Raw genomic sequence first — 27,602 nt, forward strand, 5'->3', positions numbered from 1 at the left:
CGTAGATGGGTCTGAGAAGAAGCTAGAGGGTTTGGGTTTTGGGGGCTTAAGCATTGGTATGCAATTTACCGGGCTGGAATTACCCGTTTCAAGACCAAAAAACATTTGGGCCTTAAATGGGCTTCACACACCATTTAGGCAAATATTTGATTGAGACAGACCCGTCTCATTTGACTAGCACTTTGTTTCACATTCATCGAGAGCAACTTATTGCCATTTAGTATTACGGTCTACTGGTATTTTTTTTTACTTGCAAATGAAAGGTTTTAGGTTCAATTCTCACTAAAGGCAAATTTGAACCACATTATTGCTAGATAATACTTGCTCAAAAAAAAAAAAACAAGAGCAACTTATTTACTGTTACAATTTAGTGATATTTTTCTTTCATTTATAAGTGATAGATTTTACGTTCAACTCATGTAAATGGCTAATTCAAAACTAAATTATGATGTTTGGCTCATTGTGCGGCTAGCTCAAACTCCACACCTCTTAAATAAATAATAAAGACTTACCTAAAATAGGGTGACATATTGCATGTATCCCAAGCCAATTTTATAACAGTTGCCCTCCAATCTCTCCCTATCTCCTCCAATCCCTCAACTATGGCTTGATGTCTTTTGTTTGTGGATTTGGAATGCAATTGACCTACCATGCTTGTTTTATGTTAGTCTTTCTCGCATTCAACACAAAACCATATATTTTTCATAAGATGAGCACCATACGTAGGGATTGTAAATATGCTCGAAGTAATTCGTTTACGCTCAATTTTTCAGTGAAAGGGTTGAGCTCAAAAGAAGTACTAGACTAGTTAAAAATATGAGTACCTATGGAGCTTTGGTATGTTAAGCTCATAAAGCTTATGAACAACTCCTATCTTTAATGAGATAGTTCAATTTGTTCGATAAAGCTTGGCTCATAATTCATAAGTGAGTGTACTTTATCTCTATTACCAATCTAGAAATACTCGTCTCTAGAAAAGATTCAAATAATTAGATAACGTAATGTTGTGAGTTGTCTCACTATCTAAAGTGTGAAGACATTTTTTAGAACGGGCTATCAATCAAGTGAGCAATTAGTAAGAGCAAAAACAAGCAACTTGTAGCAATAGCACAGCAAGAGGAATTGTTAATTATGGGTGATCGATCAGTTTGGCCAGCTGATCGATCGGCTTGGCGTGTTTCTTGTTTGTTGTTCAGCGTTTTCAAAGTCTGTTTAGAGTAGGTTTTAGGGTTTTCATGGGATTCCTTTCTTGTAACTAAAGCCTATACATACAAATAGAACTTTAGGGTTTTATTCTTTGTACGAGAGACATAAGAATTACAAGGGAAACACTTTCAGAAATTGTGGGGGTGTGGATACCAGAAAATAGCGTTTGCAAAAGCAAATGGGGTTTTCTTGTAAAGTGGCCAAGTCAAACATAAGTTCGAGCTTGTTTCCAACATCCAAACTCTTGAAATCCAACACAACAACACGTGCATGACCACCCAACGAATCATTGTATTCTATATACAGGATAAACAGACCTGGAATTTAAGCAGCACTTTGGTTTTGATTTGAGCACATGCAACCACATCTGCACGCATTTGTCTTGCTAGAGCTTTTTCCTTGCATACTCTTTGATTTTTTTTTTTTTCTTTTGATCAAGTACTCTTTGATTTTATGTAAGGGAGTTTTAATGGAAAACTGTTTCACACAACAAAATTTTCAATGAAAAACACATTAATGATTTTTTAATAATTTTTTTTGAAAAAATAATTGTCGGTTTTATGAAGAAACAATTGTTCATTTTAATTTTAACTTAATTGTAATATTGTCGTTGCTCCTAAATTTTAACTTATTTACAATACGGTCACCGTCTTTTGTCCTTGTAATCAAACAAAATTCATTTAAGTGCTTTTGGATAGAGGAAAAAAAAAAAGAGATCATTTTTAATAGCTTTTCTTTATGTAAAAGATATTAAAAGAAAAGAGAAAATGGAAAAGAAAAAAAGTTGTTCGAACCTTATGCATCTTTGTCTATAACTCCTTACACTATAAATAAGAATTAGGACCAAAATCGTCCTTCTGCAAATTGATTCTTAAGACAAGAATGAATGAGGCTTTCCTATTGTAATACTTTAATATAATTCCATTTAGCAAACAAGTAAAATTGGAAAGCAAACAAGTGAAATTGAAATTTTTTGACCCAATTTACTGACCATCTCCACGTCAATACAAATTTGAGAGTATAAGTTTCCTTTTCTTTTCTTTTTTTTTTTTTTTTTTTTACTGATATATTCAACCCCCTATATCTTCACATTATGTAGTCTCCTATATCAACCCCCGTACATTTTTGCATGCCTTCTCCTAGTATTTGACCCAGTTTGAAATAGTATTTTATTCTTTTAATATTAACAAACATGTGAAATTAAAATTAAAGATTTCTGCCAAAACTGAAAAGATAAGTTTTATGACCAACTCCAATCCTTGAATCCAAATTCAAATATTTGGGTCAACTAGAAGACATAATTCAGCTCTGTAGACAGTGAACGTCACCCAACCCTTCAGACCTAAGTTTCAGAACTTAAAATGTATTAATTGTTTTAGAGAAACTTTGAGTTATGTTATCTTAATTTAGTTTTACAAATGTTTTAACCCAAAAAAATTTAAATTCCGACAAAATTTCCAAAACGGAACAAACTACACCAACCAACCACTAACCGACCAAACTTCAATGTACACATCAACCAACCAAACTTCAATACACAATACCGAATATGCATATTATTTTGACTGTTGAATTTAAATTTCAGCGTCGGATCATTTTTACCATTGGATTTGACAAAAACAAATATGGATTGTTTGATCAATTTCAAAGGATTGCCCAAAAAAGGGAGTTTGATCTGGACCATTGCTAACCAATGGTCTAGAAATCGAAAGGCCACATTTATTGTTGGACAACTGAGTTCCCTGACATGTGGGGACTAGATGTCGGCTACTAACTCTTAGATCAGCCAAATTTGAACCCAAATTTTGATTTTGATTTGGGTCCAAACCCAAAATTTTTAGGTATGAGTCTTAGTTTTAGGTGGCAACTTTTTGCGTTTAAACCCAATATTTGAGTTTAGGTCCTAGGGCTGGAGTTGGTCTAATAGATCAAAAGCTAATTCTTTGAAAAATAGATCTGGGACCATAACTTTCACCTCTCCAGAACATAACATGTCCATATCTTAGCCCTAATACAACGACGTCAAAGGAGAGGGAAAAATGAGAAGAAAACTCATGAGAGTAGAGAGAAGGAAAGGAGAAGGGAAATGTGGAAAAGGAGAAGGGAAATGTAGAAAAGGAAGGGGTGGGAATGAGAGAAAATTCCGGAGAATAGAGAAAAGAAGAAGGGAAAATAACAGAGGAAATTTCGGAGAATAGAGAAAAAGGAGAAGGGAAAAGAGGAAAAGAAAGTAAAAGGAGAGGAAAGCTTCAAAGAGTAAAGGAAAAGAGGGAAAAAGAAAAGAAAAGGAAAGTCACCTCCATCATTATGTCTACTAACTGTTACCCATTTTCTTACAAATGGGAGTGAGAGACCGAAAAAGAAGGAAAAAAAAAACACATGGACAAACATCCAGAAAATATACAAATACTGTAAGAGTATGAGTATGATTCTTACAAGTTTTGGGATAATTGATATTATAAAGAAGTCTAAATCATGTTGACAAGAGTTAATCCAAACATATTGGTATATTGAGGACTCTTATGTTTGCTCGTTTATAGGACTCATACTAATATAAGGAATGCAGTTTTGTATTCTTGTAGGATTGTAATAGGGCAATCTATGTTGAGTATAAAAACATAAGTCACTGCTCTCACAAAACATTAGCTCAATATTGAACTAAAACCTATTGTTAGTTTGAGTACTTTTGGTTTTGCAAGAGAGGAGAAGATGCACTGTTTCGAAGTTGGCTTTGGCTTCTTCTTCTACCATTTTTACGGGTTAGTTTGTCATTGTGTTTATCGAATTGTGATTTTAATACTTGTATAAATTTGTGGTTCATGAGCTTAGTCTCTTAACTATATTTTTGATAAGTTTAGTCTTACAAATACGCCAAAGAGCAAATTGCTCCCAATTTCCCTTGTTTCTTACATTGTAAATTATATTTCATGTAATGAGAAACCATTATTGCTACTCCGAGAACGTTGGCACAACTTGTCGAATCTCGTAAATATTATGTCTTGTATACATTTCTCGCCACTTTATATATTTCGTATATATGGGCAACATATGTTCCAAAAAGATCCTTAACATGTAGCTCAAACAGTAACAGAAGAAAAATGTTTACAAAATCTACTTGTGCGCAAATTTTTTTCATGCTTCGCTCTCTATTTCTATCTAAAAACTTGGACCTAATATTGAGACCCTAAGATTTGAATTATGGACCAACCACTGCCGCAAGTGTTCTCTTTTGGTCTAGCCTATAACTATACCAAAAGCATATAACTGCACAACAATTGGATCAACCACCTAAAGTTCAACCATACATGTACCCAGATTCAGGTTATTCCAAACTTACCTTATAAAAGTAACTAAATATTACTGCCACATTATTATGCGATTCTATTTTAATTTTAGTCTCATAATCACATCATCTTTAGGATAATTGGTAATATTAGTTGGTGGATTGATGATTGGTAGAAATGACTTCAACATTTCAAAGGCGAGAAATGAGTATGAAGCACCGACCAAAACATGCTGTATTTTATCACAAAAAATCCGAGTGCAATTAGAAGTGCATTTTATCACGAAAAAGTGAGCAACGATCAATATAAATTGTAATTTATAAAATCACATATAAAACAAGAAGTGCTCTTTCCTTTTTCCTTTCATCTCTGCCACGAGTGGCCGACCATGAATTAAAAAGAAAGAAACGCTTTTTGGGTGAATGCATGTGAAAGACCCATTTTATAATTGTCTGTAAATTTTCCTGGAAATATATATTGACCAAAAGAAGAAGATAGGAATGACCTAATTATATATTTACCCTGCACACAGACATTAGCAATGCAGCTAGCAACGAGCTGTTTGTCCATCGATCCACATCAATGGCTCTTGTGAGAACATCTAAAGGAACCTCTTCTGATTCCAAAACTTTTCGGGGTTATCGCCACGACGTGTTCTTGAGCTTCAGAGGCGACACTCGCAAGACTTTTACCGACCACCTCTACACAGCCTTGAACAACGCAGGATTTAACACGTTCCGAGACGATGATGAACTTGTGAGAGGAGAAGATATAAAGCCAGGACTGCAGAAAGCGATCTGGCTGTCACGAACTTCTGTTGTCGTGTTTTCGAAAGATTACGCGTCATCCAGATGGTGCCTTGATGAGCTTGTGTTGATCCTTGAACGCAAGAGGACTACCTCGGACCATGTAGTTATACCAGTCTTCTACGATGTCGATCCGTCCGACATGAGGAAGCAGACGGGAAGTATTGGAAAAGCATTTGCTCGACACCAGAAAACTCAGTCGCCAAAAAAGGTGAAGGGATGGAGGGAGGCAGTTGCAGAGGTTGCAGATCTAGCAGGCATGGTCTTACAAGCTGATGGGTAACTTTCATTTTCTCCATTTCTCCTCATTCTTCAGTTAATTTGATAATATGATCCGTAGGGACCTTGATTTTTATATTTTTTTTAATCAACCTCAGTAAATAATAATCCTAATTTAGGTCAACTGAAAGAAATCACACTTGACTCAACTTAAGGATTAATCATTTTCCATGTTAGTCTACTGGTTTGCAGTTGCTTAAATATTTTTCAAAAGCAGGTGTGGGAATAAAGTTGGTATGTACTTTCTGTGCTGTATTCCTTTTATTCTTTTTCAAGTAAAGGCCATCAACATTTATTTGATTTATTAATTATCTAAATTCCCCAATTCATTATTCATTCATCCAATACTTCTGTGAGACATAACATGTTTGATTTATTTTTCATTTTGTTTGTAAATTGTTAGGTATGAATCAAAGTTTATCGAAAAAATTGTTAAAGTGGTTGGAGACAAGTTAAGTCGCACACCATTGAGTGTTGAACCAAAATTGATTGGAATCGAATCTCAAGTTGAAGACATCAATTTGTGGTTACAAGATGGATCAACCAATGTCGGTATACTAGTTGTGTATGGCATGTCTGGAATAGGGAAGACAACCATTGCAAAACATGTTTACAATTCAAACTTTAGAAGCTTTGAAGGAAGTAGTTTCATTGAAAATATCAGAGAAACAGCAGATCGACCAAATGGCTTAGTTCAAATACAAAAGCAACTTCTTTCTGATATTTTGAACGGCAGAGAAGTGAAAATACATGGTGTTAGTGATGGACTAATAAAGATTGAAAGAGCCATAAGCTCTAGAAGAGTGCTTCTTGTTCTTGATGATGTGGACCATATGGACCAATTAGATGCAGTACTAAAGATGAAAGATCAGTTTTATCCGGAAGTAAGATACTTATAACAACTAGGCGTGAAAGGTTGCTAAAAGCACATCAAGTTACAAAGGTGCACAAAGTTGGAACTTTGTATTACAATGAGTCATTAGAGCTTTTCAGTTGGCATGCTTTTTGCCAAGACCATCCCCTTAGAGGTTACATGGAATATTCAAAAAAGGTTGTACAGTACTGCAACGGACTTCCATTAGCTCTAAAAGTTTTGGGCTCTTCTTTATCAAGGGAAAGTATAGATGTATGGGAAAGTTCATTGGAGAAGCTAAAAGCTATCCCTAATGGTGAAATCATGAATAAACTAAGAATAAGCTATGATAGTTTACAAGATGACCACGACCGGAAATTATTCCTCCACATTGCTTGTTTTCTAATAGGAAGGAGCAAAAGCCACATTGTTAGAATACTCAATGGATGTGATTTCTATACAATCGTTGGGATTCAAAATCTGCTTGATCGATGCTTGGTGACAATTGATGGATGCAACAACGTGCAAATGCATGACTTGATCCGTGACATGGGAAGAGAAATTGTTAACCACGAATCAGAAGAGCCTGGAAAACGCAGTAGACTATGGTGCCACAAGGATTCTTTTGAAGTATTGAAGGAAAAGATTGTAAGAAACATGTCTTTTATGTCTATATATGTATTTCTTCTTGTGAAAATTATCCATATTAATGTTTCCTTTTTATCTTTTAGGGTACAGAAAAAATCCAAGGTCTTGTCCTGGATATGCATATGCACCCTGTAAACAATTCAATAAACACAAATGAGACAGTCTTGGAAACCAATGCATTTGAAAGGATGCACAATTTACAACTACTGCATCTTAGTCATGTTCGACTGGATGGATGCTATGCAGATTTTCCTACAGGATTAAGATGGTTATGTTGGCTTCAATTTCCTTTGGATTCTATACCTATTGATTTTTCTTTGGAGAAAGTTGTACTTCTTGAAATGCAATATAGCAGCTTGAGACGAGTTGGAACAAAAGTACGCTTATCAATTTCTTTTTCCTTCTTTTTCTTTAGCTTTTAATTGTTTAACTCCTACACAAATAAATTTTTCTTTGTTTGTTTTTATTTTCCACAGTTTCTTCCATCATTGAAGATCCTTGATGTGAGTCATTCTCATGGCCTCACTGAAATCATGGACTTCTCACAATGCCCCAATCTAGAAGAATTGATTCTTGTAGATTGCACAAGCCTGATTGTTGTTCATGAATCCATTGGAAACCTGGAGAGACTTGTGTGCTTGAATATGACGAATTGCAAGAATCTTAGGATGCTTCCGAAGAGCATGTGTATGCTTAAATCACTTGAAACACTCATTTTATCTGGTTGCTTAAATCTTGATGAGTTTCCATTCGAGATGATGCAGAGGATGGAGTCTCTGAAAGTGCTTAAAACCGATGGAATTCCAATACGTGATGTATGGCCAGAAACAAGTTCAAGTATCTTGAGTTATTTTCCATGCTCTTTGGTAACATTGAATCTCAGTAGGTGCAGTCTTTCTGATGATGCATTTCGTGGGGATTTAAGTAATCTATCCTCAATACAAAGACTATATTTAGATGAGAATCCAATTTGTACTCTGCCAGTTTTCATCAAAGGTTTGATGAAGCTCAATTATCTCTCTTTTCGGGGTTGTAAGAAGCTCGATTCGCTTGTGGGGTTGCCGAAAGTACACAAAGTGGATTTTCCAGCGATGGATTTATTGGGATGCATGTCATTAAAAAAAATAACATATCAATCCGAGTTTGTAGACAGTGTCTCTGTGGGGTGCAACTACAATCTAGTTGAGTGGGAGTACTGGTACAAGTTAGAGCCTATTGATAGAGTTGATGTGGAAATGATCAAACTTTTGAGCTTGTTCAACATAGGATCCATGCCAGACATTAGAATGAACCCTTCTTCATTCGTACATTCCTCGGATAGATTAAGTCCTGTCCAGGTGCGCACCCCTCTCTTTCTCTCTCTCTCATAAGTCATATATATTTATAATGGGAAATAAATGACTTAGTAATGTTGTGATGATCATGGAAAATGTACAGGGACTGTATCAATTTGGTATATTTAGCACATGTTTTGTTGGGAATGAGGTTCCAGGCCAGTTCAGCTATAAAAGTACCAAGTTTTCTATATCTTTTATGGTCCCTTTACTCCCTGCTACTCACAGAATCCGAGGCTTGAACATCTTTGCTACCTATGAAACCAAAGGGAATTCTAATAATCACGATCTGAATCGTCCAATAATGACTAAAGTGAGTAACAAGAGCAAGGGTCTGAAGTGGATCTATTCCCCACTGTTCTATGGAATTCCAGGAGAGGGTGAAGATATGATATGGTTAAGCCATTGGACGATGGAGAGTGAAACAATTTTACAATGTGGAGATCAAGTGGTTGTTTTGGTAACGGACGAATTTTCTGAGCAGTTTCGGGTAAAGGAGTTTGGTGTCGAGCTTGTGCAAGAGCACCAGAATAATATGATGATAAGTACTCAACATAACACCAAATCAGATCCTCATTATCCATTTGTCATCGGTGGAGATTTGTCGATGTGGGAGCATAAACCAGGAATATACGTCCTTGGTTTCTCTAAAGAATATACTGAAAAAAGAATAGGTTCCCATACGCGGAGAATGTTTAATCGCCTCATCACGGACGCAGATGAAGAAGACACAGGTATGCTATGTTTTATTGCAATGGATTATACTTCATCCAAACACTTCCAAGCCCATCTGTATTCAATTCAAAAACATAAATTTTATGTTATTTGTATGTTTTTCAGGCAAAGAAGAAGGGCAAGAGGGTGAACCTGATTACACAATTGCAAGGATGAGGGCTGCCAGCAATAACTGCACCCTCAGAGGCTGGAAGTTGCTCCTCACAGTTGCCGGCTTATTTTTCACGCTTGCTCTTGTAGTTTGGTCCTCCATCTCTCTGAAAAAGAAGCGACAGTAGTCCACAGGCCATCCATGAGTTTGTAATTTTACTTGATACAGACATATCTTTGGATTCCCTCCTTGATTTCAAGATGTTTTCTACCTTCAAAATATCGAAGTTCAAATGTGTTCAACATCATCAAATATTGCATAAATACAGCATAAAATACATCCAACATTATCGATACTTAAGAATTTTTCTTACCTGCCACTGATTGCATAAAATCTCGTACCAGAGAAAATAAACAGATGGTTGTATGTATACTAGCAGTAAATAACTGGAAGAAAAAAAAATTGATTCTACACATACAAGGAAAGGACTTTGACATAGGCAATACCGGGCAAGAACCAATTTTTCGAATTGGGCGAAAACATTTCGGCACCGGGGAAAGCAAAAAACATCTATTTGCTGTTGAATGTCAAATTTACAGATATTAATTGTCATTTACAACAAAATCATGCTCGGCTCCCGAAAAATTACGTAAATTACATAAATATTAGTACAACAAATATTAGAATAATATATCATATAAATTAACAGCTAACAATTTCTTAGCCTGAGATCTAAGGACTATACAGCTGATTCAGCCTTGCATTGCTACCACACTACGGAAGCTGGTTTCTGCATATTCAACCCGAACAAATTATTGAGCTTAGGAAGCATAGGAGAAACGGCCATGGTCTTTGGAGCCATGAAATTTACTGTGTGCTCATAAACATTGTACCTGCAAAAGCATAATGCAATAAGCCTTCAACAATCTGGCCTAGTGCTCAACAGTGCTCCAAGATATTCCAAAACAAAATCACAGCAATTTCACATAGGAAACCGAAGAATCTATTGATACCTTATCATGCGACTCTTAGGGGCTCTCTATCAACAATCTTCCTCTTATTAGCATGCAACTTTTTCTAAGAATAAAATGTTGTCTCTGTGGATAATCAAATAAACAATAGAAGTTCAGGATCAATTAGGTTGTGATTGTTAACGGAAGTAACTGTTGGCTTGTTCCATTTTTAAAGTTACAAAAAACACAAACACTTGAACAATAGAAGTTCAGGATCGATTAGGTTCCAAGCCCCATATAAACTGAGACAATACACTGTCATTGACTTCAATAGCCGCAGATACAGATTTTTGAATGAAACTTTCCGCTTGACTCAGACTTCGTTACTTAAAGTTGGTTAGACGAGTCCAAATTGTTTGAAAATCATGTTCATCTACTCATCTATCGATAGCAGCAAATTAGTAAGGATACCAGAAATCACTTGGGAGGATACAATCCTTAACGATTTCAAAATCCACTCTTTTTATATGCAATCTGATTGCATGTGTTTGAACTACAGGAAATCGGATAGATTAGGTAAACCGTATCACATATCAAACCTTTTACTTATTCTTAAAAAAAGGTTAAGAAAAACCTTACAATTACTAAAATATATAAACCTCCTTTGGACTTAAATGACTTAGAGATAGCCTTTTCATCAGGAAGAAGAAGGTATAGGAAAATTTAAACTCAGAGAAGAAGGTGACTATACCTTACATGAAAACTATTAAGACTACATACAAGAGAAATGGTGATGATCCAATCCAATTTGAAGTTCAATAAGGAGTATGATACACTAATTAGAAATTTGAATGACAGATGTGTTGGAGAACAATTCAAAAATAAACAAAAATAACAGAAATAAACAGAACTTGAAATTCTAATATTTTATTTACCAAATATACTTGATGTGCATAATGAAATTATACAATAAATACATAAACTAATATAAAAATATCAATGATACTAACTTGATCACAGAAGGTAGAGGCTAACGTAAAAGCTATGTCCTTCGAACAGTATTTTCGTCCCTCTCTTGTGCTTGTGGTTCTACAACGTCTGCTCGACCAGGATACAACTATCTAATTCTACAACCCGCACTGGATTATAGAACTCTAGCGAATTGCTTTGTGTGTTTACTCTCTGTAAATTTTGTACGGAAGATAAGGAGGAAGAAAAGATAATTCTAACTTGGATATTGTGATTGCAAATATATAGGCTATTTCACACCCTTTCAAATACCTGTTCAATGTATTTGAAAGCACACAACTCTTTCTAATAGCTGTGTCTTTTAATCAAAAAGTACAACTCTTTCTAATAGCTGTGTCTTTTAATCAAAATGTTTTTTAATTAATATTTAGGCTATATTATATTCAAGCCTAATTCACACAACTATAAGGCCCAAGCCTTCAATCCATTTCCAAATAGTCCAAGTTCTAATTACTAAGAAAAGGAATAAGCCTATATAAAGGCTTGTGAAAAAATACTATTGACCAATGTGGGACAAGAGAGTCTCAAACTCCAACAAGATGTAATTACTCTTTCTCCACCAAGGACTAGTGCAGAGGTTAGAAATTGAGAATCGTAACTACCTTGAGTATGAACAGCCACAATGAGTTCGTTTCCATACTCGGTTTGAATTCTCGTCCCGAAATGCTGGTCTTCAAAGAAGTAAAGATTTTCTATCTCCTTGTCGATGTTGCCCTTGCCCCTTAAACACCTCTCTTTCTCGTGTGTAAAAACTTGCCACTTCTCCTTTTCGTCATCTTCCTCCGCTGCTCCTCATTCTCTCTCCGCTTCTCCTGCTTTCTCTTCTGCTTAATGTAGTCGTCACACTTTTCTCTCACATTGTTGCTTCTGCCATTCCTCAAACCTCGCTGGTGTTTGCGTTCTTGCTTGTACTGCTTCAACTCCGTGGCTTTTGTAGCAGTGGATATTACACCAATAGTTGACTTGAACGTGGCCACCATTCCTAGATGTACATCCTCAGGGGACAAGCCGGCAGCCAAAAAAAAACCTGGATTGTCACATCCCGGCCCAGGGCGGATCACTTCCCGGGCCGGCTCCACCACCGTAGCACGATATTGTCCGCTTTGAGCTTACCATTCCCTCACAGTTTTGTTTTTGGGAACTCACGAGCAACTTCCCAGTAGGTCACCCATCATGGGATTGCTCTAGCCTCCTTCTCGCTTAACTTCGGAATTCCTACGAAATCCGAAGCCAGTGAGCTCCCAAAAGGCCTCGTGTTAGGTAAAGATGAGAATATACATTTAAGGATCACTCCCCTGGGTAATGTGGGATGTCACAATCCACCCCCTTAGGGGCCCGACGTCTTCGTCGGCACACCACGACTAGGGTTAGGCTCTGATACCAAATTGTCACATTCCGGCCCGGGGCGGATCACTTCCGGACCGGCTCCACCACCGTAGCACGATATTGTCCGCTTTGGGCTTACCATTCCCTCGCGGTTTTGTTTTGGGAACTCACGAGCAACTTCCCAGTGGATCACTCATCATGAGATTGCTCTAGCCTCCTTCTCGCTTAACTTCAGAGTTCCTACGGAACCCAAAGCCAGTGAGCTCCCAAAAGGCCTCGTGCTAGGTAGAGATGGAAATATACATTTAAGGATCACTCCCCTGGACAATGTGGGATGTCACATGGATTGTGGCCAGCAGTATTTAGTTAGTGATTCTTCTTCTCTCCACAATTAATGTTCTGCAACTTGATTAAGTTCAAGTCTGCATTATTCTACTTGATTAATGTTGTGTGTTATTCTGTTTGTTTAATTCTCGTGTTGGGATTTTTATATTTTAAGGGACACTTGCAACTTTATAAGGGACACTTCGCACAAAATATATAAACCATACCATGTTAGTTTCCTCTAGAAGACCCAGTCTGACTATAGTTAGTAGTAGTATAGATTAGTTAGATTCGTAGAACAGAAGACGAGCCCTTGCTTGATATTATATTAGTAAAGCATTAGCCCCTATAGAGAAGGGCTCTCTTCTGGATAGCCGATGCGTCAGGCATTGGCTGAAAAATGAAATTTTGGTTTTGCACATGGGTTTGTTTTCTATTTATAAGACTTTAGTTTTTGTTCTTATTATATTGTATTTCGTCATTTTTATTAAATTTCATGCTTTTTATATTAAATAAAGTTATTAGATGATTTTTTTTGTTAAAATAAACTTAACTCAAACGCTTTTAATGAAAATTTTCAAAACAATTTGGCCAAATTTAATTGCGCAATATTTAAATATAAAAAATTTAGAGTGAATAACTACATTTTTAAATTTCCAAGAACAATTATTTCCATTTAATTATTTATTTTCTTGAAAATTTTATTTTATGAAATGAATAAACTAACCATAGACACATAATGGTGAGCAAAAACAAACGAAAAAAGTGGCATGATATATACATATATATATATATAAGTGTTGTAATCTTATAAGCCATTCAATGTGTGGATGGTTAACCCACTACAACTCTACATATTTGTCCACTAATTCACTTGATGCCTCATCCTTCCATATAAAATCACACACAAAAGCACAAAGCCTTATGGCTGAAAAGAGAGAAAAGAAAGAAGGAAGAAGAGAGGAAGAAGAGAGAAATTCGTAAAGAATTTGACAGCCATGTAAACAGCCTCAGAACTCCAACTTGCAAACCTCGAATTGAAATACTTTCTTCTTCAAAGTTGTTCATCCACCCAGTACTTACAACATATCAAATTTTCAAAACATTCCAACGGTGCGATCATCGCAGATGCTTGAAATAACAAATCAGTTTTCAATTTCCACAGAAAATTGGACAAGCACCTTATGAGTACCAAAACTCCATTTCAGTAGATCAAATCGAAAATGTTTCTTCACGAAAGTTGTTCGGTATCCTCTTATTCATATCATACTAAAATTTGAACTAAATATAACGGTTTGATCTTCTCATAAGTTACAAACACTCTTGACTCCACAACTTATGGGAACCGTTTCGACTTTTTCGAAATTCATTGGAGGAGGAACAACAATTGGAACTTATTGTTACTATTACTTCATGAGTAACTAAAAGGACTTAGAGTTGTGAAATGAAATAATAATAATAATAATAATAATAATAATAATAATAATAATAAAAGAATGAAACAAAAGAAGTGGCAGACCAAGAAAAAGAAAAAAGCAAAAGATAAAGACTTAATCATTGTATTTTCTGTTTTGACATATTTATTGGCATGGTGTTGGTTTAAAGCCCTATCACAAGTTTTATTTATTTATCATGTGCAGAATTGTTACACTTTGCTTTAAAGCTTTGATATTGATGTGAATGGTGCTGAATCAAAGTCTTTGTCACAAACTTTATTTACTTAAAAACAATTGATTGCTTCGTGACTGGAATTACCACCTATTGCTTTAATTTATTTATTTTACTTCTTTTTGTTACGATGAGTGCATATTGGACCCGAAGTTCCTTGATCAGATAAGAACCTGAAGTTTCTTGATCCTCATCACATAAAATGATTGGACTTAAAGCTCCATCATGCAAAAAGATCAGGCATGAAGCCCCAAGATCCTCAAGATCGGACATGAAGTTCCTTGATGAGTACCTTAAATTTGAAGAGCCAAAGTGCCACAACTTAATTGTAATAAAGGACATAAGAGTATTAGTCCACAAATTATTAAATAAGAACCAGAAGTTCCTTAATGTATGTAAATGATGATATAATGCATATTCGCTGGAGAGTTTACATCTCAAAGTCTTGATGATTATTGCATATCAATGGGAATTGATGTTGAACGTCATGTTCCTCATGTCCATACCCAAAAATGGTTTAGCAGAAACATTTATTAAGCGGATGAAATTGATTACTCGCGTTTTGCTCATGAAAAAGAAATTGTAAGTTTTTCTACATGTGGACATACCATTATACATAATTCACTATTAAGTTTGGTTGAGACCAGTTACAACCATCAATATTTATCAGTACAACTCATGTTTAGGCACCAGCCAAACATTACACATGTACCCGTTTTTGATTATGTTATCTATGTGTCTATTGCACTGCCACAATGTACTAAAAATGAGGCCTGAAGGCAAACTGGAAATTTATGTTGAATTTGATTCACCATCTATCATTCAACATTTGGAACCCTTGGCTGAGGATATGTTTACCGCGCAGGTTTGCAGACTAGGATTTTGATAAGACAGTTTTATCGCCGTTGGGGGGAGAAAATAACATCCTTCCAAAAGAATGATGAGAAAATATCATTCCAGAAGAACGAAGAGAATTTGTCTTATTTTAATTCATGAAGCAATCAATATAAAAATGAAGTGAGAATAATTGAATGATGCAACGATATGCAAATCAAATGCCAGATGCATTTAATGATGCAACAAAAGTAATAAAATCATATATACTTGTTGCAAATGTGCCTACATGAATTGATATTCCTGTTGGACAAAATAATGTGGTAACAAATCTGTTACACGCCTAAAACGTGGTTGACCTTTAAATTCAAAAGGTTCAATACTTTGAAAGAAGAAGAATATGACACTACTGAACTATTGCATTCCTAAAGCATAACTGTTGCATGCCGAAAGCATGACAGTCACTGTATAAATACATGTCCCAAAAAGGACAATCCGCAAACATGGGAATGTTGATGTCGCATGCATGAAGCATGATAGACATATAGGTTCCAATAACTCAACTCCCGGAAGTGGAGATTAAAATCTCAGCTCTATAACGCTCTAGAGGAGGTTATGATTCGCATTCTCTAAATTATGACAATCTTGGAAGAAATAGTGTAATGCCCTTGAAGAGTTAATGGATATCCAAAGAAATGAAAAGCTTTTATGCATGTGCATGCACATGAGAATATGGGATCAATGATTGATGACAATCAATGGTAATTTTGGTTTTTACAAGTAGCTACTAAATTCATCAATGAGCTGTATTGATATTGAGTCACATTCTTTTGTTCATCGACAAAAGGAAATATTATTTGCCAAAAATGAAGAAAGGCAATTCCATTACAATCTTGTAAAAACGTGGAAAAATGGACCTATATACATGTGCCAAAAGATGTTGAACCAAATGAGGTTACATATGGGCAATTGTAATACAATGAATTACACTCACATGATATGACACAAGGTTACTAATTGAAACCTGAAATTATGCCCTTATAAATAAGTTCATATGAATGGAGAATTATATAGGAAGGGTTATGAGTCGCCCACATCATATTTTCATAAGTAAATCTCTCAAATATACATGGAAGCAAGTTGCTCTGTATAAATTCCAAAGGAAAATATGTCATGAAGTGTAGAAAATCCCTTAATGATTCAGATTGCTTGAAAAAAACCCTAGAAGGGTAAAGCATAAATATTGTACTCAATACCAATGGATGATATGAATTGCCTTAGTGAGTACTATCATTATGATATTGTTGCAACATACTAAAATCTCTTGATATTATTAAATTGGAATTCCTGAAGAGTCAAGAGAGATTATAAAGTGTTGAGAGAATTATTGTTTCGAATTGCAGAATCGAACAATATACTGACACGAATCTTATCCATGATGTTTATAAAGAATCATATGGATTGAAGATTATGAGTTGAATACTCAAATTATTTAGACACTAAGAATGATCATTTATCTTCGTGAAGGTAAAAATAAATTGATATTTGGTCCAGAAGTACCACATCTTAGTGAAGTATATGCTTTATTATATTTGGCACAATACGTTGAATGAAATAAAACTTATCTATTAATATCTCCGAGAAATTACATACACATGAGTTAAAACAAACCAAGAGGAGGGAACCTTCCCAAGCGTTGCTCATGTGAAGCCTCAGTACTCGGAAGTACCCCAGAAGGGGAAGGCACCAAAGGTTGATTATTTGGAGCCTCAATACTTGGTGAAACTCCAGACGGCTGAGACAATGGGTGTCTTTGGAATAAAGACTTGAACCCCTGATTGTCATTTTGAGTCCGACCTTCGGATTCCAGTAGCTGGTTGAGCTTTCTTTTCATGCTCGTCAAGTAATTATTTACAAGCATGTGTAACACTCTATTCTCGTGCTTGAGCCCTCTAATCTCTTATTTAAGACTTGCTACCTCAGCCATCAATGATTCAGCTTGGTGAGTTCGAGCAAGTAGGAGTTGGCCCATATTAGAAACAGAGCCCGCACACTGAATATTGGGAGCCAAGGAGTCTTGAACAACCGACTCCTCAAACCGGTTTGAAAGGATTCTGTTATCCTTGGGAGTGAGAAGATTCCTAGGTACCATTGTAGCGGTTAGGTCATTCTTCATCACAGAGTCCCCAACAATAAGAGGACCATTAGAAGACAAGAAGGACGGGCGCCATATATTATCCTGATGCGGCTCAGTCTATACCACTCTTAAGACTCAAATCTAAGCAAATGTTAGATAGGCAAGCTATTTTTCAGAAATGATGAAGGAAAAAGGAGGTCAGATAAAATCTCAAAAGTGCAAGAAAGGGAAAATTCTACATGCAGTAGTTTTTCAAGCATACATTTTGAGCACAATTGATGCCTCTATGAAAGAAGAAACAACATGGCCACTTGTTCAAAAATTGAAGAGACACCACTCTCCGAATTTCAAAAGCCAAATTTTCAGGATCAAGTTCGAGAACATTTCTTAGACACAATCTCAGCTTTTAGATATCATGTGCAATTTTGTCAAAGATCTCTAATAAAGTTGAAAACATGTGAATCTTACTATTCTAATTACACCACAGTTGCTAACAAGAATAAAAGCACATCACCACTACCTGTTATTGGGAAATCCCTATATATGTCGACCTCTATCTTCCATAACAAGACAGACCTACAAAAATATCTAACTCTTATTCTTCTTCGAGAATGCATCTTCAACAAAGCATCTCGAAATACTCAGTTTTCTTCTTCTTCGAGAATACCTATTCAAATAAATCACACCAGAGCAAGAATATCTCATATCATCAGGGACGAGAGCAAAAGTATCTTATATCATGCAATTTCCCTGTCTTTTTCTTTGTCCTTATTCTCTCCTGGATGACTAAGGAGAAAGAAAGCAATCAGTCGGAACTTGACATCAAATTTCCAATCAGGAACCAACTACCTGGAAACTTTCCTAATTGCTTACCTAGCATTGCTCTCGAGTACTCATTTTCAAACTGCTGATATGATGATTGGAGCTGCCAAGCATGATGAGTCACTAAGAAGTGATGTTCTGAAAGACCTTTCAAATGCAAGGTTTGCATTCTACTTCTACATCAGAGGACAAATACTGCAAGAAAAGATGCCAAACCTGCAAAGGGAAATATCACTTCTGCAAGGGGAACAAATAAGGCAAGCGAAAATGATACATTCAAGCATGTGAAGACAAGCACAACAAAACACGAACTGATTTATCCCCGACGAAGCCGAAGATCACTTGTCATAAGGAGTTGCTCGTGGTTCCATTTCATTCAAGGACAAGTTTCAACGATCTTGAAGAAATCACAAGTCCGATTCAAGATCAAGTGTCCACCATCCTTAAATCAAAGTCCGCTCCAAATAAAATGAGTAAATTCAGACCTTTGGTGTAAGTCTAGCAGAAAGTCCTATAGTCCAATTCAAGAAAAAGCATGTGGAAAGTTAACAAGTAAAGCACCTGTTTCGGCAACTCTCCCCGCTAAGAGACTAAAGCAGAAGGATCAATGATCAGCCTAAAGAATTTGAAATCAGGGGGAGCATCCAAAACAAATCAAGATTTTAACAAGTCAATTGAAGGCTTATGACTATCCAAGAGGGAGTGTTGTAATCTTATAAGTCATTCAATGTGTAGATGGCCAACCCACTACAACTCTACAAGTTTGTCCACTAATCCACTTGCTGCCTCATCCTTCCATATAAAATCACACACAAAAACACAAAGCCTTACGGCTGAAAAGAGAGAAAAGAAAGAAGGAAGAAGAGAGAGAGAAGCCATAAGGCTCACGACAGAGAGAAGAAAAAGAGAGAAGAGAATATAGAGAGTTATGTTTGTAATCTTATTACTTCAGATTATAAATGAAAGCATCACTGTTGCTCCGAGGACGTACTTTAGTCACACTGATTGTAAAGGAACCTCGTAAATTTTGTGTCTTATTTATTTATTCAACTGCACACACCGTTGATTTTACAACAAAAAGATCATTTTTACCACTGCCTTTTGGCTGTCAAAAAGATTGAATGGAATTCTCTCCGAATCTTCTTTGAGAGAATCTTAAAAATTCTTAAATCGTGTCCGTTTATCGTACTATCAATCTTCGTGGAATGCTGTCCAATTATTCACTTTCTTCGAATTTTAGTTCACTCCCCAAAAGTCAATAGGTTCTTCTTGTCCACAAAAAATCACATTCAAATCATTTCATCAAAACACAAAAAATACGAAAACTGAAAGAGGAAGAAGACCAAGACCCAGTTGGATCCACCAACCCATTTTCTCTCAACAACCTTCATTTCTGATTCTCCAATTCTCTCTCTACTTCTTCAAAGAGGAGAGAGAGAGAAAGAGAGAAAAGAGGGAGGGAGGTAGTGAAAGTAAAGCGCCGCAAAACAACCAACAATGGCTACAGTCACCACCATCTCCAACTTCTACACTTCTCACTCTCAATTTCCCCCTTCACCAAACACCCCCCGCCATTTCTCTCTCTCTCCAAAAAGCTTCACTTTCACCATCATCTCGCGCACTAAAATCACCCCAACTCCCTGCCTCCAACTCACCACCTCCCGCTTCCACCGATCCCCGCTCGCAGCCGCCGCGTACGGCGGTGAGCCCCCATCAGGCGGAGGTGGACACGGCGGAAGTGGAGGTAATAACAATGACGGTGATGGAAGTGGTGAGGACCGAGATCGAAACAAGGCGGAGGCCCTCGCGGCAATGGCTGAGGCTGGGAGGTCGTCGGAGAGTCTGCCGAAGGACTTGGCGGCGGCTATAGAGGCGGGGCGGGTGCCGGGGTTGATTGTGAAGAGGTTCTTTGAGCTGGAGAAGTCGGCGGTGTTCAGGTGGTTGCTTGGGTTTGATGGGTTCAAGGAGCGGTTGCTTGCGGACGACTTGTTCTTGACTAAAGTTGGCATCGAGTGCGGCGTTGGGATATTCACCAAGGTCCCCGCTTTTCATTTACTCTCTTCCTTTTACGAGACAAAATAGTGATTTTCACCCTACCTATTTTCTCGCCTCCCCATGTTATGTCACTTGATTTAGTATGATTTATTAAGAGTAAAATTCTTCTTAATAGAATTTGATGATCAAATTTGCATGTGGTTATTGTTGTTGATGCCAAAAATATAACAAAGTCATAATTCTTAGAATTTTGAGAGGAAGAGCCATCAACCGTTCTTATTTGGGACAATTTACATGTAAGGGGTTTACTGCCATGTGGCGTCTTTTATCCATATAATGCATTGCCATGTGCTGTCAAGGACAGCACGTGACGGTGAACCCGTTCCGTGTAAGTCCTTCTGTCTTCACATAGATGGTGTCCCTATAATGCATTGGATATCCTTGACTTTTGAACATGAAGTACAATTTGGAGTATCTCTGAGTGTGGATGTAAGCCTTTCTATGTTGCTCATTTTTCAGACTGCTGCAGAATTGGAGCGGCGCCGAGAAAATTTTACCAAAGAGCTGGATTTTGTTTTTGCGGATGTGGTATGTCTCTTATATAAATAAGAGCTTTGATTTCATTGTGCTATATAATGGAAAATTATCATCGCAAATCAAAGTAGTTTCCATCTGCTTCATAGATGAGCAGTTTATACAAGTGGTGTTTGTAAAATTAGCGCAACAATCCTCTGAAACGCTTTGGGGGAATCTGAGATATGCCATTTGATATAAAGTTGAAATAAATAAGTTAAACTAGGAAATTCTGCCTTTCAGCGAAGCATGTTCTTTATTTTGGGTCATGGATTGGAATGGATGCAGAAAACTATCTTTGTTCGTTTTGAGCTCAATGCAAACTATTGTTAGCAACCTTATGTGCAATTTGTGCACTTCCAATTACAGAATCATTGAATCATATTCATGTATTTGGTCATTTTTACTCTTCTTTTTTATATATTTCATGCCCTTGTGTTTTTTCAATCAGTAGATTTAGTTTTCTGTTTGTTGTCATAAGCTTTAATCTATGTCAAGCTATGAGTTGCTTTGAGTGCAAAAGTTCTGCAGCGATCCTTCAACTTTCTAGCAGAAGTCTTTTGGTCCAATTCATGCTATATGTTCTTGCCTTCCTTTTCTCGTAGTGTTTCTGTTTTTGGTTTGTTCCACCATTTTTCCATTTGACCCCAACGGATATTTTTTCTTTTCTTTTTAAAACTTAGGTGATGGCCATCATAGCTGATTTTATGCTTGTCTGGCTTCCCGCTCCTACTGTTTCACTTCGACCACCTCTTGCTGTCAGCGCAGGCCGTATTGCTAAGTTCTTCTATGGGTGTCCGGATAATGCTTTCCAGGTTATTTCTTGCTTTATTATTTTTGGCTTTACAAGTTACCACTTTATCATATAGTATAACTATAACATCATGTGAGTCATCAATATTGCCTGCAGGTAGCTTTGTCTGGAACATCTTACTCACTCTTACAGAGAATAGGCGCAATAGTGGTATGTGATTTTGTGTTATGTCATCTAAAATTATTTGACGTTTTGGCGCATTGGAGTTTATAGTATTTTGATCGTTTTATTCAGAGAAATGGAGCTAAACTATTTGCAGTCGGGACTGGTGCATCTCTGGTAAGTGAAACACCTTACATGTTTCGAAATGCCTTAGCTTTAGCATTTCTTAGAATATTTTGTAACATATACGCACTAAAACATTGTGGCTGTCCTCTTTGTTTTCCCTTTTATCATGAACTTTTCATGTGACATTAGAACACTGAAGATGGCCAAAGCTTCCCGTAAGATACTTGATATTTGTTCTATCTTGGTTGGAAACAAAGGAATTTTCAGCAATCATCAAATACTGTTCATACTTTTTAAGTTATGCAGGAAAATCTATATCAGCTTTTGTTAGGCATATAAGCTAAATTTACTAGCATTTGTACTAAACATGCCAGATACTTATGCAGTATGTCTATCAAAATTTTCTTTCTGTACTCAAGATTAAAATCCATTACTGATTCTAATTTAACGATCACACCACTGGTTGTTTGAGCTTGTTGTCTAAAAATTAAATCTAATCAGGACTCAATTTTGGCAAACTTAAATTAAGCCATTGGTAGAACGCCATTAGTTTTAATGCTGTATCAACATTCAAGTATGGTAAAGTTGCAAATTTCTTTTTCTCCAAATAATGTACAAAGGCATGAGCTTCTCCAACCAGTCTGAGAATTTATTCACCATTCTGAGGCTCTGGTGTGCTTTCTTGTCATTGAAAGTAATGTAATTCTCAATTGCTGTCTGCAATATTATACATTCAGAGAAAGAAATGGGAGTTTTGGTACATTACTAGATTGTTTTTGTCTTGTTTTATTGTTGCAGAATGTACATATGAAGTGTTCTTCGAATTTTGATTCTCTTTTCTCTTATTCGACTATGTCAATATTGTTGACATAGTAGCCGTTTGGTCTCATATGATGGATTACAATTTTGATTAAAAATCATTTCAGGTTGGTACGGGTGTAACCAATGCCTTGATTAATGCACGAAAAGCTATCGATAAATCTTTTGCTGGTGAAGCAGAGGATGTTCCCATATTGTCAACTAGTGTGGCCTATGGAGTTTATATGGCGGTTTCTAGCAATCTAAGGTACAAGGGCTTTTTCAGATTTAAGTATTCTACTTATTGTTTACTCTAACCTTCACGAACCGTTAGTTTAGGCCATTAACAAACATTTCTGTACTGACTGATGCATAAAGAATTTCGAGGCTTTAAATACTGTCATAATCATGGAGAATCGTATCTTTTCAAAAAAACCATTTGTGGCATTTCTAGATAGAACTGGGGCCTTTCTGGTTATCATGAAGCTTTGGGTCGTAAGCATATGACTAAAGAGAAACAAGCTCTTCTAACTATTTGAATCCATATATTGTCTCCAAGAACGTGGTAACGGAAGAAACCGTTTACAAAATTCTTGCAACAGCAATGTATGTGAAAGGATATCTTAAAATACAATCCGAGTATCTTTAACTCCTCAACTCGTATTGTGAAGATGCACATTCTTGTTTATGTGTCTGAACTATAGTCAGTGATGTGTTTGAAGAATCTGGAAATTCATCATAGCTTAATTATTCCAACCGTGCATGATGAAATTTCTTTTCTTTCAAAGGTACCAAGTTCTTGCCGGAGTAATTGAACAACGCCTTCTAGAACCCTTGCTGCACCAACACAAGCTTATACTGAGTGCAATGTGCTTTGCTGTTCGAACTGGCAACACGTTCTTGGGTTCCTTGATGTATGATCTGAGTTCTCCTTGAATGCCATTTTATTGGTTTCTTGTGCTCTGAGTCTTCATATTCTCATAAGGTTCTTTGTATTGTGGAACAGGTGGGTCGATTATGCACGTTGGATTGGAATTCAAAAGATCCGAGAGTAGAGCGCACGGCAGATAACCAGTCACATGATTGTTGTAAGTAAATTGGTGTTGGATATTGATTTCATTTTACAGAATTACAGATTGTACATCAATGGAATTATACGGGTGCTTTTGGTTTGGTTCATCCTACGCAGTGCAAAAGAAAGAATGAAATTTTCCTTCATACTTTAGATGTCACAGTCAACTGCCGGAGAAAACCCTAATTGCAGTAACAGACACCACAGTGGCAGTGTACTCGTCCAATGGAAGTCCTCAAACAAGATAGCTTGTGAGAGTGAAGTAGTATAAGTGCCAACTCAACTCAACACAACATACATCCTCTTAGAGAACAGAAGTTAAAAATCGCGCACGAATCTAAGCCCTAAAACAATCTGATGACACTCCCAACACCGGAAGAATGCACTAATAATTCATGACTATTCAATCAACAAGCATATAAATTCATTATTGACTATCGATATATCGTTGATATTATTTGATTCTACCGATGTTTCAAAAGCAACCAACCGTGTCTCGAAAGAGGGACGCTACACGGGGCTTTTCTAACCAACTAGTGTCTTTCCTTCTATCTATTAGGCCAATAATCCGCTAGGCAAGTGATACCAAACCAAGTCTCATCTAAAATCACAAATCAGTATAAATTCAACATCGTCGGAACCACTCAAAGGGCACTCAGATCACGCGCAAGTGCTTCGACCACCGCAGCAAGTACAAGGAATCATTTCTCTAACATGTCTGCCAGCATAGCACATTATATTTCTTCATAAAATCTCAGAAATCTGCAATCCAACCAACCATATATCAAACGAGTGCCCATCTATGTGAGACAGTGAGAGAAACAGAAAGGAACAAGGTGGCTAAACAAAATGTGGGAAACGTAAGCATTGACAAACTCACATGTATGGGCATCTCAGCTATGACCAGGTTGCTACTTTCTTCAAGACTTTTGAGAGTTACGACCTCACCCCCCACGACCATGTTGATTACAATCCCATCTGCATGCATTTAGACAAAGTTGTCGCAAGAGAGCAAACCCCATTAATATGCAACTAACAAAGTAGTACAACTTTGTAGGACAAACCTCCAGCCAAACAAGTTGTCATACGCCTCGTATATGTTTCCTGCACAGAGGATTGTAAGGAAGGAAGCTATATACATGAGAAAATAGAAGGGACGTGGCATGGAATGCATAAAGTAGCAAAACCACATGCAGTCCCAAGTTAACAACTGTTATAACACAGAATTCGGTCATTAACGACCTTGAACATGGCACAACAAGAGTAACTGTCAGCATATATGGATGCATGAAATTGTGGTACATCTAAGTCCAATTCGCAAAGGAAGAATGACAACTGTACCTTCTTTGTCGGTAACTCGTCATTTATAAGAACACGAGCTGCTATAGGTGACTCCCCAGAAGCAAGCAGCGGAAGGCATGCATCTGTTGCAACTATCATATGAGATTTTTGTTCATCTTTCACAGACTCACTATCAACTGCTGGTTGAGCACTGACTTCTGGGTTCCACCTCATTGTTGCTTGCCGAAAATGCTCTAATATTAAAGAACGGTCTGCTTCAGCTAGGTCAGTGTACTGGGATACAAGATATGATGCACGGGCTATATTAGATACACTAACGGTAATTGGAAATCAAGTTTCAACGTCTCAAAACATGGGTAATGACGTTTTAACTATTAAGCATAATAATCAAAGCACATTGCAAAGTCGAGCCAGGTCCGATTACTGTTCCTTTCTGGCAACTACCATCCTAGAAGGCAACTCAATTCCAAACTCTTACAGGAAGTTACGTTAAGGGTGAGAGACCTTGGTTATAACTGGAACAAAGAAACCTGCTCATAATCGAATCACGCATTCCTAATAAAACTAGAACTCCTCTATAATAAGTGCGTTCCTACTAGCAAAGGTCGATAGAAAACAAGAAGAAACTCTAATGCAGTTCTTCCTCCTCGCAATCTAACTTAACCATTGAATACTCTTTGGTCGAGCACCAAGCCCACACTAAAGCTTCTTCCAATGACCAATTTTTTTTATCAGCATGAAGGTGGACATGATCCTAATACTTTATTCATCACACATTGTCAAATTCATACCCTTTTGCTTTCAATCAACATGCTTCATAAGTTATGTAACACAACTGAGTTCATAAAAGTTACGAAAAACTCGGGGTTATTCGCCTTGGGTCGATGCATATTGAGGCTTTTCGACACCATTAGCTGCTCATGTACATAAATTTTAAGAACTGAATCAAACAATAACACTGTATGAGGGAATGGCTAATGAGTGTGGGTGGAAGAAGGAAAGTTGAAAATTTACCAGAGAAGCCAAAGAGATATAGGAGAAATTGGTGACGGCGGAGCAGACGGCGTCGAGCTCGTCCCGTGAGCTGCAGCAGACCACCATGGGCAACCCCGGACGCCTACCCGCCACGCCCAATAGGTCCATCAACGTCTCCTGCACAATTAAATTTCACAACTTTTAACTCCCAGGGGTCAAAAATCTCGATTGTTACGCAGATGGGTGCGGAGAAATTACCATCTTGAAATGGTGTCCGTCGACGGCGAGGTAGAAGTGGCCCTGTGGGCTGAAATGGGAAGGAGAGTGAAACGGAGGAGACAGGGTTTCAATAGCTGCATCCACCGCCATGGACGAGGATTTTTCGGAGGTGATACAGGCCGGAGGGTTGATTGTGAAGAGGTTCTTTGAGCTGGAAAAGTCGGCGGTGTTCAGGTGGTTGCTTGCATTTGATACCGAGTGCGGTGTTGGAATATTCACTAATTTTCTTTTTTTGAATAACTTCACTAATATTTTATTTTATTTATATGATATATATATATATATATATCCACACCCATTTTACTTTAGACGTAGTGTCTTAATTTTCGGATGTCAAATCAAATAAATTAAAGAATATCAAATAACAAAAATTAATAAATAGTGTGTGAAAAGTAAATGAATTACAGCCCTTAAAAAATGGGGATTAGTTGTGGACCCATCCCATATCGAAGTTCAACAATTCAAACTGTCTATTTTGTAAGTATCGATTCACTTGTAGAAATTCAATTCAATCCAAAACCATTTGTCTATTTAGTTATCATGATGAAATTTCATCGTTTTTTATAGAACAAAGTGTTTGTTAATTTCTTGGAACCAATTTGATATTTCAAATATTTCCGATTTGACTAATATTTTGCAAGATGATTTATAAGGTGCAACTTGAAAAATAAACGGTTCATATTATTGAAGTTCAATGTAATGTGAGTTTCATAGCTGATCCGGTAATATTCCATTAAAAAAAATGAAAATCCCTTTCTTAAAGGCCTCTTCTATATATATAACTAACGGACATCAGTATGATCATATTGGCTCGAAGGAATATAATAGCCTAAGCAACGAGTTTGAATCCCCTCACCACACTTTAAACGAGGTTAATGTCGAGCCAACAGTGGCACGTCTAGCGTTACAAACAAACACATAAAGGGTCGTCGGCCTTTTAAAGGCCTTTCCTTGACATTTATCATTCACACTTGATATACACTCTCGGACAAGGGCTTGTCTTGAGGAACAAACATTTGCACACCAACACCCTCAATGACCCTTAGAGCAATTCCAACCCTAAAGATTTTGTGCCAGCATCTCGTTCATTTATCCACTCAGGTGTACAGTAATAGACTTAAGTGTACAGTAATAGGCCAAAACATCTCCACCCCTAAAACCAAATAGCCTAGTCAATTTTATTAAAATATTATTAATTTTTATTATAAAATAATAATTTAACAAGATGAAGTGATAT

General features: G+C 36.8%; 4 protein-coding genes across 4 annotated transcripts; 3 read left to right on the forward strand and 1 right to left on the reverse strand.

The window, feature by feature from the left end:
- The first annotated feature begins 4,964 nt into the window (after positions 1-4,964).
- LOC103945513 (disease resistance protein RUN1) lies at positions 4,965-7,138 on the forward strand. Its single transcript, XM_048570331.1, is given in 4 exon segments — positions 4,965-5,575; positions 5,979-6,454; positions 6,457-7,104; positions 7,107-7,138. Coding segments are annotated over 4 exon segments (1,659 nt in total). The 5' UTR covers positions 4,965-5,072.
- A 1,281-nt stretch (positions 7,139-8,419) lies between these two features.
- On the forward strand, positions 8,420-9,591 carry LOC125470769. The gene is made up of 2 exons (XM_048570332.1): positions 8,420-9,144; positions 9,251-9,591. Exons 1-2 carry the CDS (start codon positions 8,493-8,495, stop codon positions 9,421-9,423), a joined length of 825 nt encoding a protein of 274 aa, XP_048426289.1. The 5' UTR covers positions 8,420-8,492; the 3' UTR covers positions 9,424-9,591.
- A 10,024-nt stretch (positions 9,592-19,615) lies between these two features.
- On the forward strand, positions 19,616-23,916 carry LOC103945514 (protein RETICULATA-RELATED 4, chloroplastic). The gene is made up of 8 exons (XM_009356087.3): positions 19,616-20,366; positions 20,844-20,912; positions 21,581-21,712; positions 21,808-21,861; positions 21,946-21,990; positions 22,866-23,005; positions 23,526-23,651; positions 23,744-23,916. The coding sequence occupies exons 1-8, from the start codon at positions 19,827-19,829 to the stop codon at positions 23,790-23,792; spliced, it is 1,155 nt and encodes a 384-aa protein (XP_009354362.2). The 5' UTR covers positions 19,616-19,826; the 3' UTR covers positions 23,793-23,916.
- A 295-nt stretch (positions 23,917-24,211) lies between these two features.
- On the reverse strand, positions 24,212-26,603 carry LOC103945523 (eukaryotic initiation factor 4A-I). The gene is made up of 6 exons (XM_048570327.1): positions 26,345-26,603; positions 26,126-26,263; positions 25,151-25,384; positions 24,874-24,913; positions 24,690-24,787; positions 24,212-24,571 (listed from the first exon to the last, which is right to left on the reverse strand). Exons 1-6 carry the CDS (start codon positions 26,453-26,455, stop codon positions 24,554-24,556), a joined length of 639 nt encoding a protein of 212 aa, XP_048426284.1. The 5' UTR covers positions 26,456-26,603; the 3' UTR covers positions 24,212-24,553.
- Positions 26,604-27,602: the final 999 nt, after the last annotated feature.

This window comes from the organism of the source record quoted next, unplaced genomic scaffold, assembly GCF_019419815.1.
Source record: "Pyrus x bretschneideri cultivar Hongxiangsu unplaced genomic scaffold, Pyrus_bretschneideri_v1 Contig52, whole genome shotgun sequence".
Lineage (NCBI taxonomy): Eukaryota > Viridiplantae > Streptophyta > Magnoliopsida > Rosales > Rosaceae > Pyrus > Pyrus x bretschneideri.

Coding starts and splice junctions, on each gene's coding strand:
- LOC103945523 (XM_048570327.1), bottom strand. CDS start 26,455: ATGGCGGTGGATGCAGCTATTGAAACCCTGTCTCCTCCGTTTCACTCT. Junction 25,385..26,125: donor ATATCTCTTTGGCTTCTCTG/GTAAATTTTCAA, acceptor CTTGTATCCCAG/TACACTGACCTAGCTGAAGC. Junction 24,914..25,150: donor ACGAGTTACCGACAAAGAAG/GTACAGTTGTCA, acceptor TCCTCTGTGCAG/GAAACATATACGAGGCGTAT.
- LOC125470769 (XM_048570332.1), top strand. CDS start 8,493: ATGATCATGGAAAATGTACAGGGACTGTATCAATTTGGTATATTTAGC. Junction 9,145..9,250: donor CGCAGATGAAGAAGACACAG/GTATGCTATGTT, acceptor TATGTTTTTCAG/GCAAAGAAGAAGGGCAAGAG.
- LOC103945514 (XM_009356087.3), top strand. CDS start 19,827: ATGGCTACAGTCACCACCATCTCCAACTTCTACACTTCTCACTCTCAA. Junction 21,862..21,945: donor AGAGAATAGGCGCAATAGTG/GTATGTGATTTT, acceptor CGTTTTATTCAG/AGAAATGGAGCTAAACTATT. Junction 21,991..22,865: donor TCGGGACTGGTGCATCTCTG/GTAAGTGAAACA, acceptor AAATCATTTCAG/GTTGGTACGGGTGTAACCAA.